At 37.3% G+C, this 17,529-nt stretch overlaps 1 protein-coding gene across 3 annotated transcripts; it reads right to left on the minus strand.

The window, feature by feature from the left end:
- Positions 1 to 386: 386 nt before the first annotated feature.
- On the minus strand, positions 387 to 17,260 carry LOC117995785 (ankyrin repeat domain-containing protein 11-like). 3 transcript variants are annotated; one of them, XM_034983783.2, is made up of 10 exons: positions 17,125 to 17,260; positions 16,857 to 17,028; positions 16,646 to 16,771; positions 16,360 to 16,565; positions 12,241 to 12,570; positions 8,723 to 8,887; positions 7,770 to 8,033; positions 7,029 to 7,291; positions 6,469 to 6,666; positions 387 to 5,858 (listed from the first exon to the last, which is right to left on the minus strand). In XM_034983783.2, exons 2-10 carry the CDS (start codon positions 16,965 to 16,967, stop codon positions 1,489 to 1,491), a joined length of 6,033 nt encoding a protein of 2,010 aa, XP_034839674.1. In that variant the 5' UTR covers positions 16,968 to 17,028; positions 17,125 to 17,260; the 3' UTR covers positions 387 to 1,488. The 3 variants fall into 3 exon arrangements, with proteins under 3 accessions (XP_034839674.1, XP_034839671.1, XP_034839673.1); XM_034983780.2 differs by having other exon boundaries at positions 16,857 to 17,039; XM_034983782.2 differs by having other exon boundaries at positions 16,857 to 17,048.
- Positions 17,261 to 17,529: the final 269 nt, after the last annotated feature.

A 17,529-nucleotide genomic window follows, 5' to 3' on the forward strand; every position in this document is an offset into this window, starting at 1 on the left:
GACTCACACACGAAAGATTCCGTACTATTGTACAAGGTATACCTAACACTTTTGTGACACACTGACAACTATAAGGAATCCTTTTTCCTTTTGAGGTACAGAACCCTTAAAAAAACTTCAACTGACAATCATGATTATAATGATCACAGTTATGGTGATCATTGTCATCATGATTTTCGATGCATCTGATTTATTTTTTAGTAATTTCCAAATTTAATTATTGCTTTTACAAAGTAATATAGATAGATCGGCATCCCCAGTACAGGGATGGGAATGTGCGGTCCTGGTTATATGGATTATGGATTCAAAATATATATTATTATGTAAGTATATAATACGTAATGTTATGATGTATTATGTAAAATAAATTTATATACTTGGTTGTTTTGAAAATCTTTATTTTCATTTTTACACATGAAGAATGTTATCAATATTTCTTATGATTAATAATTTTATTAAACATATCTAAACCTCATTTATTATTTAAGCAGAAGTACTTAGTTAATGCTGCTAAATATATAGAATATTTACACAACAATAAACGTAAGAAAATTTAATAATAATAATCATAGAATTTAAATCAATACAAAATAACAATACAAAAATTGCAATGCTGAGCTTATAAGTAATATTTTCCATTAAATAATAACTATGTTATAAACTTAATTTGTGTAATAATTCTTCTCCAAAAATATTAAATAAAAATAATTATTGCATGGCCTGCACTACAGATTTTTTTGGATCAAGGCATATTGCACCAACAAGTCCTACTAAAGCGACGCATCTTTTCTAAAATGTTACTATACTGAACATCATTTTCACTACGTAGCAATGGATGAACTTGGACCAATACATCGCAACCAGAGAGTGCAGCGCATGCGATCTCGCGTTTTGCGACGGCCTGCTTATATTATTACTTAGGCAGCTGACGACTTGCATGACGTGGCGATTTCACTACTTGCGTCGCTTCTACTCTTCGCCAATATGCCTCGAGCCTCACATTAATTTGATTATGACATTTTACTTAATAGCTTAGCTACACACATTAACACAGAGAAACAAAATCGTCCTTCACTCACTGTAGGTATTCCAATACAAGTATAAGATATAGTTTTGATCGCAAACACCTATCTTAAGCAGAAACAGTAACTTAAAAATTGTTTTGCCTAAAAACTATAATTTTAATGAGTCACATGCTCTCTCTGAATCACCACAGGTAGAAATTATACTAACGCTGCAAATACTACAAACTAATAATCATGGGTCACTAATAGTAAATTGTCATGTATCTCGCAAAACAGTATTGGATCCATAGAATGAACATTGATTAATTAGTTGTTATTTTCACAAGGATGCTATCATAATAATTCTACAAACAACATAAATTACATTTTCCTATACCAGTTGTCACATTGATAGTTAATTAATAATAATTATTAAATAGCAATTTATTGTGTGGTCTCACACCATTGAGATGTAGGATTATAATTAGAGCCAAGAAGGTCGATTGATGGAATCGTATGGCTGACGGACGCCGAGCGGCTGGCTGTACGCGGACGGGTAGAGGGTCATCGTCTGTCGCTGGAGCTCCTGGTAGCGCTGCAAGTATTGTTGGTACAGGGGCGACGACGGCTCCGTGCTCACGAAAGGATACCCGGCACGGACTTGTGAGTGCCCAATGAAAGGCAACGAGCTGGTGCTCTGGTGATTAGAATTTTGATGCGCCGGTTTCGCTAATTTCTCGGCCGCCGTCTCGTTATTCCTCTGCTGATGAGCCACTGCCGCCGCCATGTAGTTGGCGGCCATTAGTTGATTCGTGCTGTTTCTGAAGTCCTCGATTGTGAATCCACCGTTGTCGGCATACATGCCGCTAAGAGCCATGTTTGTGGAACTACCGAAGTTAAAGGGGCTCGCTGGCATCACACTCGACCTGACAGATGTTAGAACGTCGCTATTGCCGGTGGACGTATGATAGGCCTGTCCCACCTGTGTGACCAATTGCTTTGTATCCGAAGTCCTTTTTCTCTTGTTCTTTTTAGCGTCCGTCTGTGTGCTAGCGGCCCTTGCCTTGCTAGTCTTGTAAATATTGTTATCTTTACTCATCGCAGTGCTGGATGCTTGTGAGTATGTGCTGACAGAAGTAGTCGCTGGATGATGAGCTTCAGAAGCTAGATTTTTACTAAACATTTGCGCCATTTGAAATGTTTTCGTGTCGTGATACAATGAAGTGGAACTGTTTGCAAAGCTAGACAAATATCTTTCGTCGTTTGTATATCGTTCCAACATCTGTGGAATATTTGGCAGGTTTTGCAAGGTTTCTATGGGCAGTGCAGAATGATTGCTGTATGGTGTTTTGTATGGTAATGTTGATACCAGTGGATGGTTTTGCGCAAGTTTCTCAGCTTTCTGGGCTTTAATACGTGCCTCTATAACCTTATCCATTGTGGTATAATCTCTCATCGGCGCGCTTGTGTACATCGCGTCAGATTTAAGAAGTCCTCGTGGATTTGGTATTCTTAATTCGGCTGGTAAGTTTTGTTGTGCATCTTGATTTCGTTGAGTACTTGATCTGGGAATATTATTATAATTAGTAAACTGTTGGGGTTGTACAGTTTTATTGTAGTTTATTGCATTAGAAATTGAAGTTTCAGATGATTTTGATTTTTCTTCATTATTAGCTGAATAATTGTTAGCAGAGTAATCAGATGGTACCATTTCCGGTTTTCGCGTTTGATTCATCTTCCAATTGCCATAGTCGAGGGCAGCTGATGAAGAGTTATTGTTGCTAGTGTATAGTTTTTTATTTGCTGCTTCAATGTCGTTTAAGGAAAATGAGTTTAAGGGCTGTCCGGTCGGCAATGTATCATATTGATTATGGTGTGCATGTGGTATATTATGATTCGTGGCGATCTCGTTGTGCACCCTCTCATGTGTATGAGCTGGGGTCATATTACTTGGCCCAGCTGATGGTTTACTTAATGGTTTTTGCAAATGTTGGTTGTTTATTCCAAGGTTAATAGCAATCGCTTCTATTTCATAGCCTTTTTGCGGTGGACCTAAATTTGATTTAGGTTCTCTGCTAACAAATTCCACATCATGGGACTCAATATTACTCTTCCTATCTTCTAAGGTCATGTAGCCCATGTTCACCATATCGATATTGTCTTTTTTTGTGCCACTTGCAGGTTTTGTGAGATCAATATGGGGAATTTCTTTCTTGTCATCACATGTTGTAACATTGTTTTCAAATGAAATCTTGTCTCTATTTTCTGACACTTGTTGCTCTGCGTAATCGAGAGAATTATTTTTCTCACGTAATGTATTTAGTTTCAATGTCTCGGATTTCTCGGTGAGGGCCAGAGCTATATCATCCACTGAAGTTGATGGTATAGTTTGGACAGAATGTAATGATTGGGAGCTTTTTGCAAAGTCATTTTTAATAAGTGAAGATTGAATAGTTTCCTTATTGTCTGTAAGTATCTTAGAAGATATTGGGCTTTCAGGGTCATTGTATGTCCTCTTCTTTACTGGAAACAGTGATGTTTTTGGATCTGGTAATATTTGGACAGAACTCGCAGGCTGTAAGGCTGAAATGCCAGGTTGAGGAGATATTTGTGGCTGGGAATAATTAGTTTGTGCCGGTGGGTATGGAGACGGTGTAGGTGAAAAGGGGCCGTTAAAATTATTTTGCTGAAATGAGTCTGGACTCAGAGATGTATAATCTTCGTGAACCTTTGGAGGCTTGCTGACTAAGGGTGCTTTAGATGTGTCATAATAAGGTGGCGCATTTTGACCATACGTTGGTAAAGGGCTTTTGTTATGATCGACAAAATAGTTCGGCGTAGCGGATCCAGCATTGCTGTTAGAAGCGTACACGTGTGGAGAATAAGGCGAGTAAGGAGATTGCGGTCCATCTCTCGGGCTGCAACTCTTTTCTGGACTGCTCTTAACAGAAGTAGTATCATGGTAAAAGCCAGCACGAACGGTACCGTTAATGATGGGATAGGTAATTTTTTGAAAATCATCCGTTCTTGGCGATGCAGGCGACCGCAGCAGAGGGGACGTGAGTGACATTTGGTGTCTGGGAGAGTCCAAGTCTTGGCTAAATGAAGACCTTTCCGAAACTGAGCTCCCAGTACTGGTTCTGCGTTGGCGCGGCGTCGCAGTTGCGCTCGGAATAGGACTATCACCACCATCAGGGATAGGCGAGGTCAAATCGTTAAGGGAGTCGTATTTAGTGGTAGTATTCTTTGAACTTGTCGTTTTCGAGTCACTGTCCGGTTTGTCTATTGGTTTTTCTTCTACTTCTGTTTGCTCGACCTTTTTCTTTGTGCTTGTAGAAGGATTTGTAGCTTTGGGCGCACCAAAAGCCTTAAACCAAGCACTCAAGTTAGGAGTAGCTTTTTCCTGACTCGGCTTGATTACTATTTGTGGATCTGTTTCTACTTCAGCGTCTTTTTTTGTTGGCAATGTGGGGTTTTCGTCAGGTTTACTTTCAACGACCACCTCAGCCGTTTCAGGCTCTTTAGGTTCAATAATTTTCGGAGGTTCTTTTTCGGGCTCAGCCTCAGGTGGCTCATCATTAAAATTATGGTCATTTCCTAGTGTGAATTCTACTGTCGCCAAAACGGAACCTAAACTGAGTTTCGGACTACATTCTTCTCCTTTGTTGGAATCACGAGCTTTACTCAATGTTCCAAGACACGCGACATCTTCTGCCTTTTCTATGTTTTTATTACTTATATTCGTCAGTAAATTACCCTTGCTTTTTCCAGGCTGTAGTCTCTCAATAGTCCTTTGAATTTCTCTCCTTTTCACAATTTTAGGTTCACGTGAAGATGGACGTTTTCGACATAACTCCTTTCGAGCAAGCGTGGGTTTTTCCCCAAGGGAAGAGTCGTCGTCCAGGCGGCTATTGTCGTGCTCCTCGGTGGAGATGGTCTGCGCAGGGCTGTCGCAAGGAGAACTGAGCGCAGAACTCTTGGGGGCGTCGTCGAGCCACTTGCTTATATCTTTGACGGCTTGTTCTAACGCCGCAGAGGCTGATGCATTTTTCGCTGAACTCTTTTTGCCTTTCTTACTAGTTGACTTCTCTTTTAGGCTTTCAACAGTATCATCTTCCGAGAACTCAGTTTCATCATCTTTACCGGAACCCTTGTAATCCTTAGAATGAGATCCATTTTCAGAGCCTCCTGGTGTGAAAAGGCTGTTGAAAAGCGAAGTGTCTTTGTACTTTTCGTTTTTAGCCTTGAGCTTTTCGATGGTTTCTCGTAGCTTTTGGTTCTTCTCGGGCACGTGTACGTTCTGCTTGTCCGCCTTGTGCTTGAAGTCGAAGAGCGACTCCCAGGCGCCCGCGGCCGCGTGGCGCCGCCGCTCCTTGATCTTGTCGTACTTGTCCTTGAGGAAGTCTGGCTCAGGCGGCTGTGGCGAGGGCGAGCGCGAAAGCGAGTGCGAGTGGATGGAGGGCAGCGGGCTAGCACTCCTGCTTCTGCTGGAGCTCTCTAGCGACTCCTGCGATGCACTCCTCTTCAACTCCTCGATCGGCTCCACGTCGTGGTGTTTATTTTTCTTCCTCTTTTGTTTGGGTTTTTTGCCCTCCTTGTCTTTGTTCTTGCCGTGTTTCCTGCTGTGTCTTTTTGACTCGTGATTGGATTTGTGAGAGTTTTTCTTGTGATTCTTGGAATGTTTGCCGTGGCGCTTATGTCCCTTGCGTTTCTTCCTTGCCTTGTCGTGTCGGCTTTTATGAGATTCCTTGCTTTTTTTTGCCTCACTTTCGTCTTCGTCGTCGTCTTGCCGTTCGTCGTCGACTTGCCTTTCTTCTTCTTCCTTCTTTTCTGAGGAGCTAGATTTTGCCTCTCCTGTAAATTAGATGTGGTCTATTAGAATAAACTCTTAAATCCTCTGTCTCTTTTCGTCAAGATAAGTTCAGCAGTTAAGCCATGAAAAGGAATGGTATAGGTATATAATATATAGTAAAGGTACCTGTCAGGCATTTACTGTCTTTGATTTCCCATGATAAAAAGTAGCCTGTGTTAATAAATACATAGAATGACAATGATATACAATTGAATATAATTTTTTTGTGTCATCAATCAAGTTGGAAATACAACATTTAGCCATAATTTTTATATCAAAGAATAATAAAATTGCTATTAATCCACACTAATATTATAAATGCGAGTCTGTCTGCATCATCCGTTCAACCGATTTTGACGAAATTTGGTACAGAGATAGCTTGCATCCCAGGTAAGGACATAGGCTATCCTTTATCATTTTTATCCCGGAAAATCAAAGAGTTCCCATGGGATTTTTAAAAACCTAAATCCAAGCGGACGAAGTCGCGGGCATCATCTAGTAAATAATAAACTGAGAGCCTACAAGAAAAAAATGTTTTTTGGCTCTCCTGTAACGTTGACTCTTTGGATAGTGAGAGTATTGAATTAAGGATGTGAATTTTATTATTATTACCTGTATCAGAATGAGATTTCCTTTTCTTCCGCTTGTGCCGAGTTGGCGACTCGCTACTTTTCAACTTGTGTTTCCTAGATGGCGTAGGCAGTTGGTACTCCACAGCGATTTCTTCATCTGACGAGGAAAGACGATGAATATATTTCTCCGTGAGACGATCAAAAGCTGCCTGTAGATTATCCACCATCGTTGTGTACTCTGAAAACAGTATAACTTTAGCTTTTGCACCATAAAAAGTAAGCATTGTTTTATCACATCCCTCAAAATCAAATCAAAATATTTTTCTAGATAATGCCTGCGACTATGTCTTCGTGGATTGGGAACTCTTTGTTTTTCTGGGTTTAACCTATACTTTTTATCTATATATAGCCCACGTTACTTTGGATAAAGTAGCTCGGTAAAGTTGATAGAATTGTAAAAATTGGTTCAGTAGTTTTAGAGTACAAACCAATCTTTCTACTTTATAATATTAGTATAAGATTAGTAGGCTATAGGCTCTAAGGACAGCTGAAAACTATGACAGGACAAGAGTCCCACCTGAATTAAATGGAAAACATTACCATTATCTTGCCCATTGTATAGGCGGCAATTGTTGACAATAAGTTTGAAATCCCCTTTGAACATAGAAAAGTCTGTATAGTATCCACTGTCCAGACGTTCCTCCATTTTGCGTAAGTCCATGGGCCGTCGTATGACGGCGTAGTAGTTCGGCGCGTATTCTTCTTCCACTGGGTCCATGAACGGCCAGGCATCTTCGTGTGCTGTGAGCTGTTCCAGCACTTTATACATATCTGTTTGAATATCTTCTTCCGTTTGACTGAATCTGAAATGTAAATTTTGCTAAAGGCTTTGACAACACAACACTTGAAAGTAATTTATATAATACTAGCTTATGCTCGCGACTTCGTCCGCGTGGACTACACACATTTCAAACCCCTATTTTACCCTCTTAGTGGTTAAATTTTCAAAAATCCTTTCTTAGCGGATGTCTACGTCATAATAGTAATTTGCAAGCCAAATTTCAGCCCGATCTATCCAGTAGTTTGAGCTGTGCGTTGATAGATCAGTCAGTCACTGACAGACTGAGTCAGTCAGTCAGTCAGTCAGTCACCTTTTCCTTTTATATATTAGATATATTTAGATGTAAGCCGTGAACTTGACAATATTTAACTAGTATAAATAATTATTAGTATACAAAAAAAATACAAGTATGGATGGATTATAAGCCTTAAGTATATAGTGGACTTCCGCAAAGTAACGCCTGCTACTATATCCACCACAAAAACTGGCACAAGACTTACATTTGTGACGTTTTAAGTTTCTTTCTCGTGCTATTAACCGGTTCATCGTTATCCGGTATTACGATCTGGCCGGTGGCGGCCGCGAGGGAGTTGTTGGTTTTCCTGCCGGTCTTCACCACAGGTCCTGGGGGTGGTTCACCCTTATGAGTGGATGCAGTTTTTAATCTCTTGTCCTTCGCTTTCAACTGTCTGGATGTTTTCTGTGGCATTTCTTCTTGTCTGCTTACTGAACTGTCTGATGAATCCGACGACGATGATTTTGATCTAGAATGGAACATAAAGATGAGATATAGTAATGTTAAAATAATGTCTATCATCAATTCAATGTCATGTATTAGGTAGGCACAAAGCATGAAACAAACTGTGGGATGCGTCTGTAAGCCACCTCTGACAGCTGCGACTGAAAGGTGTCATGGCAGTCATTTAAAACGCGGCTTGCGAGATATATATCGGACGTCCAAGTGCTCAAGGTCACGTACGCAACTTCCGTCATATAGTTTCTACATGTTCGGTTCACTATGTTCAGTGTACTATGTATTATCCAGATGCCTAGATAAGTCGCGGCTGTCCTATAATTTGTTTCCGCCTTTACGCAGTATTGATAAATAAGTTATAGAATAGTAGGGTGAGTTTGATTTAAAAAATTATCGATAGGATAGTAAAGTAACTGTTGGTCCACGAAGCACTGCATGTCGCAAAGGAGCGAGGGAAATGTTCACAAAAGGATTCTTGGTGGAAAGGGTCACGACCCCTAGTAATGAGGAACACGACGCAGAGAGAGAGGTATAACTGTTATGAATCCCATGACAGTTTCTAATCAACATCCTACGGGAACACTAAAATTCCCAAATCGCTCCTGCTGGGTATCAAAGCCAGGACCTCCTATTTGAAGACCACAGTGCTTAGCACTGCGCCAGGGAAGTAGTAGTGTTTTGTAGGAAAGTTTTGCATACCTCAGTTGGTTCCGACGTTTGGCTCTGTTCTCTCGTGCCGCGCTTGGACTTTCCTTGCTATCTTCGTCCTTGGAGTCATAAGAGCTCTGTTTGGTCTCCTCCTCTTTCTGCTTGATCTTCTGTAGCACGCGACTCGAAGTTCGGCGCGGCGCTAGCTCCAATAACCTAGATAGTAGAAAAACCTCTATCTTTTTATCTAAATTCAAAATAAAATAACTATCTAAAAGGAATTCTTTAGTTCTAGTTACAGTTAACGAGAGAGATTTAGTGTGGGTTTAAGTAAAGCTATACTAACCAAACTCGGGAAATGCTAACGTTATATGTAATTTATCGGTATAGAAAAGGAGGATAAAGTCGAGAAGGAATTTAAGTTTTGTTATGATAAGAAAGAAATAAAATAACGGTAAAATAAATCATACCAAAAAATTATTAAAATTATATATTGTTTAAGTTGGTCAAATAAAAATGTATACGCGTTAAAGTAGCTCATTCGGTGAATTTCGTGTAAAACTATATGCATAAGGAAATAAATTGGTCAAATGCGAGTCGGACTCGCATACGACGGGTTCCGTACCACATCGTACAAGAAATAACACACTTCATTATTTGTTTTTAATTTTTATGACGGCCATTTCGTAATTTTTATTTGTTGTTGTTAGTTGTTATAACGGCAATATAAAACACATTCTGTGAAAATGTTAACTCTCTACCTACTACAGTTCACTCGATACAGCCCGCCGACGAACAGACGGACGGACAGATGGACAGCGGAGTTTTAGTAATAGGGTTCCGTACTCGAAGGGTGCCAATGGAAGGGTTTTTAATTTGACTAAAAACTAGTCAATCTAAAAGCTCCTGTTTTGAAAACGTAGCCATATTTTTTTTTTTGAAGTAGTAACTTTTTTTTCTATTGAAAATATTGCGATTAAACTTAAAGCTAGCCTCATCTAATTATTAATATACAATTCATGCCCGCGTGGAATAGTGTATTATTAATGCCGTTTTAATTTTATGGTACCACAAGATAAAAAAGATTTAATGAATACGTTTACCAGTGCTTTAAATAGATATACATATATAGAGCAGGAGTGGACTGAAAACCGAAAGGTCACCGGTTCAAACCCCACCCGATGCACTATTGTCGTACCTACTCCTAGCACAAGCTTTATGCTTAACTGGAGGGGAAAGGGGAATATTAGTCAGCATTATAAACTTGGTTAATATTCATTTTAAAAAACAAAAAAAAACGGAAAACTGACTGAATGCCTCACTGGTCTATCAACGCACAGCTAAAACTACTGGGCGGATCCACACGGACAAAGTCGCGGGCGGTTTCTAAACAAATTCAAAAATTAAAGTGGAGAATAAACTAATTTAATCACATAATTCTATGTCTCATGATTAAGTTAGTTTATTCTCCACTGAAATTGAATTTGTTTCGAACAACTAAGCGTAAATTGCTAAGCAGCATATTATGTTTGCATATTACATTTTGCACGCATAGCAAACCTTTGCGCTATTTTTCTAGAGGTTGTTTAGCAAAATTGACACAAAGAATATAAATAATTTAGGTGTATTTATCTAAAGGTCAAAGTCCTCGACAATTACATCTAAATCTATATGTACATAAAAGGAAAAGGTGACTGACTGACTGATCTATCAATGCACAGCTCAAACTACTGGACGGATCGGGCTGAAATTTGGCATTCAGGCAACTATTATAACGTAGACGTCCGCGAGCATAAGCTAGTCTAAATATAAAAAGGAAAAGTAACATACTGATCTATCAACGCACAGCTCAAACTATTGAACGGGTTGGGCTGAAATTTGGCATTCAGATAGCTATTATGACGTAGAGCAGAGTGCGAGCATAAGCTAGTCTAAATATAAAAAGGAAAAGTAACATACTGATCTATCAACGCACAGCTCAAACTATTGAACGGGTTGGGCTGAAATTTGGCATTCAGATAGCTATTATGACGTAGACGTCCGCGAGCATAAGCTAGTCTAAATATAAAATGGAAAAAGTAACATCCTGATCTTTCAACGCACAGCTCAAACTACTGGACAGATTGGGCTGAAATTTGGCATTCAGATAGCTATTATGACGTAGACGTAAGAGTGCGAGCATAAGCTAGTCTAAATATAAAAAGGAAAAGTAACATACTGATCTATCAACGCACAGCTCAAACTATTGAACGGGTTGGGCTGAAATTTGGCATTCAGATAGCTATTATGACGTAGACGTAGAGTGCGAGCATAAGCTAGTCTAAATATAAAAAGGAAAAGTAACATACTGATCTATCAACGCACAGCTCAAACTATTGAACGGGTTGGGCTGAAATTTGGCATTCAGATAGCTATTATGACGTAGACGTTCGCGAGCATAAGCTAGTCTAAATATAAAAAGGAAAAAGTAACGTACTGATCTATCAACGCACAGCTCAAACAACTGGACGGGTTGGGCTGAAATTTGGCATTCAGATAGCTATTATGTCGTAGACATCGGCTAAGAAAAGATTTTTGAAAATTCATCCCCTAAGGGGATAAAATAGGGATTTGAAATTTGTGTAGTCCACGCGGATTAAGTCGTGGGCATAACATTAATTCACGTCAGTAGATCAAAGACACATCATCATATCGCAGAGCTTTATACTCATTAAAATAGAATCGTATATTTTTCGTAATCTTTTTATACCTAATCGATCGTACTTTTTGGAAAAAATTCACTGATTACTTATCGGTGAGTACATCTAAAAATAACTGTTATTGTTTGCTTTGCTTTTAACTTTAAATAACTAGTTAACACTATTATATAAGTTTTTATGTTACTTATAAGCTTTTTATGTTACTTTTTCTATTTATAGTAAATATATGTAAATTATTTAGTAAATTATACGTTTTAGAATTAAGTTTATATAATGCTCTGTAAATGTTGTGTCTACTGTTATATTGATGTATATATAAGTGCATGTTGTAGTGTTTTTGTCGTTGTTTTTGTAAGTGTAAAATATGAATATTGCAAGTGTACTTCATGGAAGTATGTAAGATGTACTTTAAAATATATAATTAAAATAACTAGTACCTCAAACGAAAAACAAGCGTTAAAGACATCTTTATTTTAAACCTGACAGATATCCCATGCAAAACGGTCAGAACTTTGATTTAGTCATCAGTTATTGTTTTGAATTTATGTCTGAATTCTTTGTTTTATTTTAATGAAACCTTACAAACAGTATTTTAACAGAATGATACCAAAATATTTCGCAAAGCTTAACCAAGTAGAGACCAAATATACATAAATAAAATTGATTTAATAGATACATCCTATCAAAGTCTCAATACTTTTGGATATCTTAATAGCATAAGAATCTAGAATGGGGCTGAAATTATTGAAGGACATAGGTTCATATCCATGATCTTTGTCATGGGTATAATATATTGTCGTTACGACGCTGTTGGAAACATAGTAAAAGTTTACTTGGTGATTGAACATTTAATCTTAAAGTAGTAAGTACCTTTTACGCTGTAAGCGTTCCTTCTCTTGAAACAGCCTTGGTATTTCTGGAAGGAAGTTTTGTGAGAGGGAGCGATGCAATTCCTTTTCAACTTTACTGGTAGCTCGGCTGAACTTCTCAGTCAGGTGGGTCCAGTCATCTTCGGTGAAGCACACAACTTGCCACACCCTGTCTGTCTCGTCATCATCGAGCCAATCGTCACCGTAAAACCACCCGCGTTTTCTGCTCTCCCTCTTCTTTTTTTTACTTTTCCCTTTCCTTTTTATTATGTCCTCCCGATATAATCTCGTTCCATAAAAGTACCAATAAGCTGAGTCGTTGTCATCCCATCTGCAATAAACAATAATTATTATTATAGTTACATAGAGTAAGAATCGGGTTTTTGTGGTCTAAATCTTTAGTTTCTAAGAACAATTTCATTTATCGTGTTTGTCATAAATATAACAATAACTTTGATTTAGATTTCATATTTAACCCCTTATCAGTTCAAAGTGAGACTTGAGTCAAAATTCAAAATTTAATTTTCAAAAATTTTCTTTTTTAACTAGGTAATGAGGAAGTTTCTTGTCAACGTTCGATAAAATTTTCATAGATGGCGCTAAATTACTAACACCACTAAAAACGAAAAATAATACCTATATCTATATGATCTATGCTTTAGGTCAAGTCAATCCTTACGTTTCTTCCCCGATGCAAAATTAATAAATTACTTCTATTATAGTTCACAGATTTTGAGGCTAAGAAACATGAGGAAAACTGCAGTGCACGCTAGCTGTTACTCTGCATCTATGTCATTGATTGACACGACCTAAATATTAAAACATAGATCATATAGATATAGGTATTATTTTTCGTTTTTAGTGGTGTTAGTAATTTAGCGCCATCTATGAAAATTTTATCGAACGTTGGCTAGAAACTTCCTCATTTTGAAACAAAGTTTCCTCTTTTTTTGTTTTCACCTTCTATATAAAAATATACTCTTTACCTACGTGTTTGTAACGTTTGTTAGTATATATTATAAGTAGTTAATTTTGTATTAGAGGCTGATTTACTGGTGTATAGTCCATACAAAATGACTCCTCACGCGCCATTTTTAACTCTATGGGTCAGCTGTCATGTCAAAAGTACGATTCACCTTTAAAATAAGGACTACATACAAATGTCGGATTGATGGGAACTTTTCACATTTCATTTATAACGGTGTTCCGAACATTCAAACAACTTTTCAGCTCTATGTGAATTAATGTAACCTTACCCATATGTTTTGAGCTAAATTGACTGGACTATAGGTACTACATGATTTATATTTTGGAGAGCCACCTGAACTGACTATCTCTTAAAACAAGGTAAAAAGGTAAAGTAGTACCACATGAATAAATGTACTTTGGCCTGATAAAATTCCATGCCACAGCACTGTGCCTGCTGAATTACACTTTATTGTGACGTAAACAAAATCGTTACTTATTTAAAGGTGCTGAGTGAGAGTTCTGTAACAGGAAGGTACTGTTATGTATTCTGGTCTACCTAAATGTTCTGAGAATGCTCATCATAAGTTTATGTTAAGAGCTGTACCTTTACGAAATGTTAAGAAAGTTCAAAATATTTAAATATTTGTTTTCTATGTAACTTGTGTATTGTTAAAATATAATAAGTAAGAATAAATACATAATGTGAATTTAAAGTGCATTTTTGTACGCTTGTATCCGGAAATGAATTAATGAATGGTTATTCTATAAAATGCAGTACAATATAGTTATGAAATCTGAATTCTGAATTCAAAAAGTGGCTTAATGACATATTTTATTCAGTATAACTTTAATAATAAAAAATGAAGTCAACAGGAAGTACCCTATAGGTTTTGACAGATCAACAGATGACGAAGTGATCCAATAGGATTACTTTTTGTTTGGAGATACGGAACCCAAAATTCTAACATTGTGGAAGCAACAACAAAAACAACAAACTATCCTGTACCAGCAAAAATAAGAAAATCTTATGACAAAATATGTTACTAAGATTTTATGATTTTAAGTAGTGTATGAAACAGCACATAGCTATAGTACGCGACAGGTCGAGATGGCAATTAGGGTATGAGGCAGGAGGATACCCCGCACAACCGCGCGTTACCCACGCTTGGCCGCACCGGGTTAGCGCGGGCGCTGTGTGGGGCGTTCACTCCCCAATTGCCACCTCGACTTGTCGCGTATTATAGATAATACATGAGGAGTGTTACATTATCAATATCATTTGGCGATTTTTGGATCGCAGGATTTAAAGAACATCCGGAACATTGCGATATTATCAATATTCTCTCACTACAGGGTCGCGATATCGCGTATCTCGTGATAATATTGATAGTGTAACAGGCCTTTATAATAACCCCCATTATGCAACAGTTTCATATAAACCATTATAGACAGAGAGCCTGCGAGGGCCAGACCTACGTTATTTTATAAAAGTAGAAAGTTTTATTGTCCCTAACACAGGGAAGAACGATCCACAACTATGAAGTTTGGATCATGGTGGCTTTGGCAGATAACTGGTAACAAAGGTGTAAGAAAACTTACGTCGATGTATAAAGTGTATTTTTTTACATTTCTTCGGAATAGTAAGAAATCATGTCATGCATTGCCTGACACTTAGTGTCGTGGTAGTCCCTTGCCAGACACCCTTAAACTTTAATATGTCTTGGATGTCTGGCAGGCATGGGAAAGCCACCATGACATAAACTTCATAGTCGCGGATTGTTTCTCCCTGTGTTGGAGACAAAACACAGAGAAACTATCAGCTTTTATAAAATCACGAAGGTCCGGCCCTCGCTGGCTCTTAGTCAAATATTTTAACGTTCTTTACTCAGACAAGAAAAAAATGATGACCTTGTTTTATTTACTGTATAATCCTAAAAGTTCACATTGATATTTTATCTATAGCCTTTTAATGAATGCACATCATTCATGGTAGTGAATATTGGCTTTGTTTAGTAATGGTATAAACATCTAGTATGGCTTCTCAGTAATCTCCTTGTTTAGATAACTATTTGGTTACTTTGTAAGCTGAAACTAATATGAGTGGGATTTTAAATAACTTAAAAACTGTTTTGGGACCCTAACACTACTCTTCTTTTAATCGACTTTAAGAAATTTTTACTATTTTTTAAATATAATATTAGTTATGGCGTGATGCTTATTAAGTTGTAGCTAAATCTTCTTTTATTGTTTTTTGCGCTTGATGACAATCATGCTTTAAAAAAGCAATGTCTAAGTTGTAGCATGCTTGCCTAGAAGATGACTATTCACTCTTGCCTACTCTTGCCTGGTACCTAAGTTATATGAGGCAGGAAACATGGATGCTGGATCTCTGCTAGGTCAGAAATGGGTGGTATTTTCTCCAGCGGATATTGTGGAAAAGATAACTAGAAGTACTGGTTTTAGACAGATTTGTATACACACCCATAAGATCTTATTTCAATAAGTGAACAATAGGTTTTCTATCTCAGAAAGGTTGTAAGTTCAAAATAAAAGTATGATAGATATTATCGTCAACCTACTCCTAAAACAATCTTTACGCTGTACTTTATCCATGGAGAGAAGTTAGTATAGGGCTGTCTGTTATGTAATCCCATACAAATGATAAAGACAAAAACTCAGTGGGCGTTAATCATTTTGAGTGCCCAACCAATAAACAACTCTATTAGAGAAGCTGTTTTCAAAAACATTAAAAATTCAATTTGAAAACATGGGTTTGTTTGTTAATGGTTAGTGACTCAAAGTGATTTTTTTTGTCTAGATACAATTACAGAGCTCCATAACATCACCATTGCTTAGCTAAACCATTTAGGACTCTTGTTGTGAAATGTTTGGTGTGACACATCCCAAATTATACTAAAACCCTACATGTTTGTAAAACTTCAGTCATATATAGCGTAGTTTTAGTCAGACATACTGGTAATAAATTGGGATTTCCACATAAAATATAAATAAACATATTCCTGGAATTAAACCTTTAACAAAATAAAAAGAATTTATACACATTCAAAAGAATTATTTTCATTAGCTGTTAATCAAACTCATTGTGAAAAAATGGATAAAATTGAAAATTTATTACAATTTAAGCACTTACCCTAGTGGCTCCACTCTCAAGCTTTCAGCTTCAAGGTTCTTAAATAAATCAAACACATCTTCAGCATCCAGTCGAAAGTCACATAGTGCATACAATATCTCCACTTTGGTGCGGAGCGGAAGGAATTGAAAGTCAATGTCAGTATTGAAGGGGTTGAATCTTCCTGTATCTTGACATTTTTGCCTAAACAATCGCCTCAGATACATCTGCAAGAATATACAATGCTATAACAGTACAACTCTAACCAGTGACGCAGTGCTACCTCAACTTGATGTTTAGGCATTACCTGATAATTAAAAGCCGAGATATCATTGTTGCCTAAGCAGCCGTTCAAGAGTCGCACGATCAGTTCCGTCAAGAGAGAGCTAGCCGACTCCTCAGTGCCATCTGTCAGAAGAGCCTCCTCTAATTCCTACAATTTCAACAATATTTATCCTAATTAGTCACTATGAACGGCGTCAAAACCGATGTAAAAAACAAATCGCTGTTTTACTCACTTCGATGTCAAAATCCAGAAGATTGAAAGCAGTCCTGAACAGGGAACAAAAGTATGCAATGCTGGGCACTTCCCACCATGACTGAATGTCTAGAAACCGTGAGAAATTCATTCAGACATCACTTTTTGGGATACTGTCCTGGAGAAATACGCCTACTTAATCTTCCGAGTTACTGAAACACACCTAAAATAGCTTTATAAGACAGAGACATAACCTTAAATTTATTCACTTCCACAACGATCACATCATTATAATAAAAACTATATACCCATAATCTAGTTTTTCCAATAAAATTGATCTGTTAAATTTACCGATAATTCCTCTTACATCGAAAGAAAAGATACTATATGCGTTGTGTATCAGACACAAACGCCATAACAGTTTATAAATTGTACAATTTAAGTACTTATTTTACGTATATTATTAAATAGCAACAATTATTTTAAATAGAAATGCATTTATATAATCAGTTTTATTAATTTATAATTCATAAGGAATACTAAAGATTTTTAAGGCAATCAATACAAAGTAATCATAAATTAGAAGTACTAAAACGTTTACACTTTCAGCGGAAGTTTGTTCAGCCCAGTTTATCTTTTCTTGTCTTTTTCTAGTCTTCTATCTGCCTTTCGCGCATAGATGAATGTATACTATCTCTATGCTTTCGCGTTTG

Source organism: Maniola hyperantus, chromosome Z (genome assembly GCF_902806685.2).
Source record: "Maniola hyperantus chromosome Z, iAphHyp1.2, whole genome shotgun sequence".
NCBI lineage: Eukaryota > Metazoa > Arthropoda > Insecta > Lepidoptera > Nymphalidae > Maniola > Maniola hyperantus.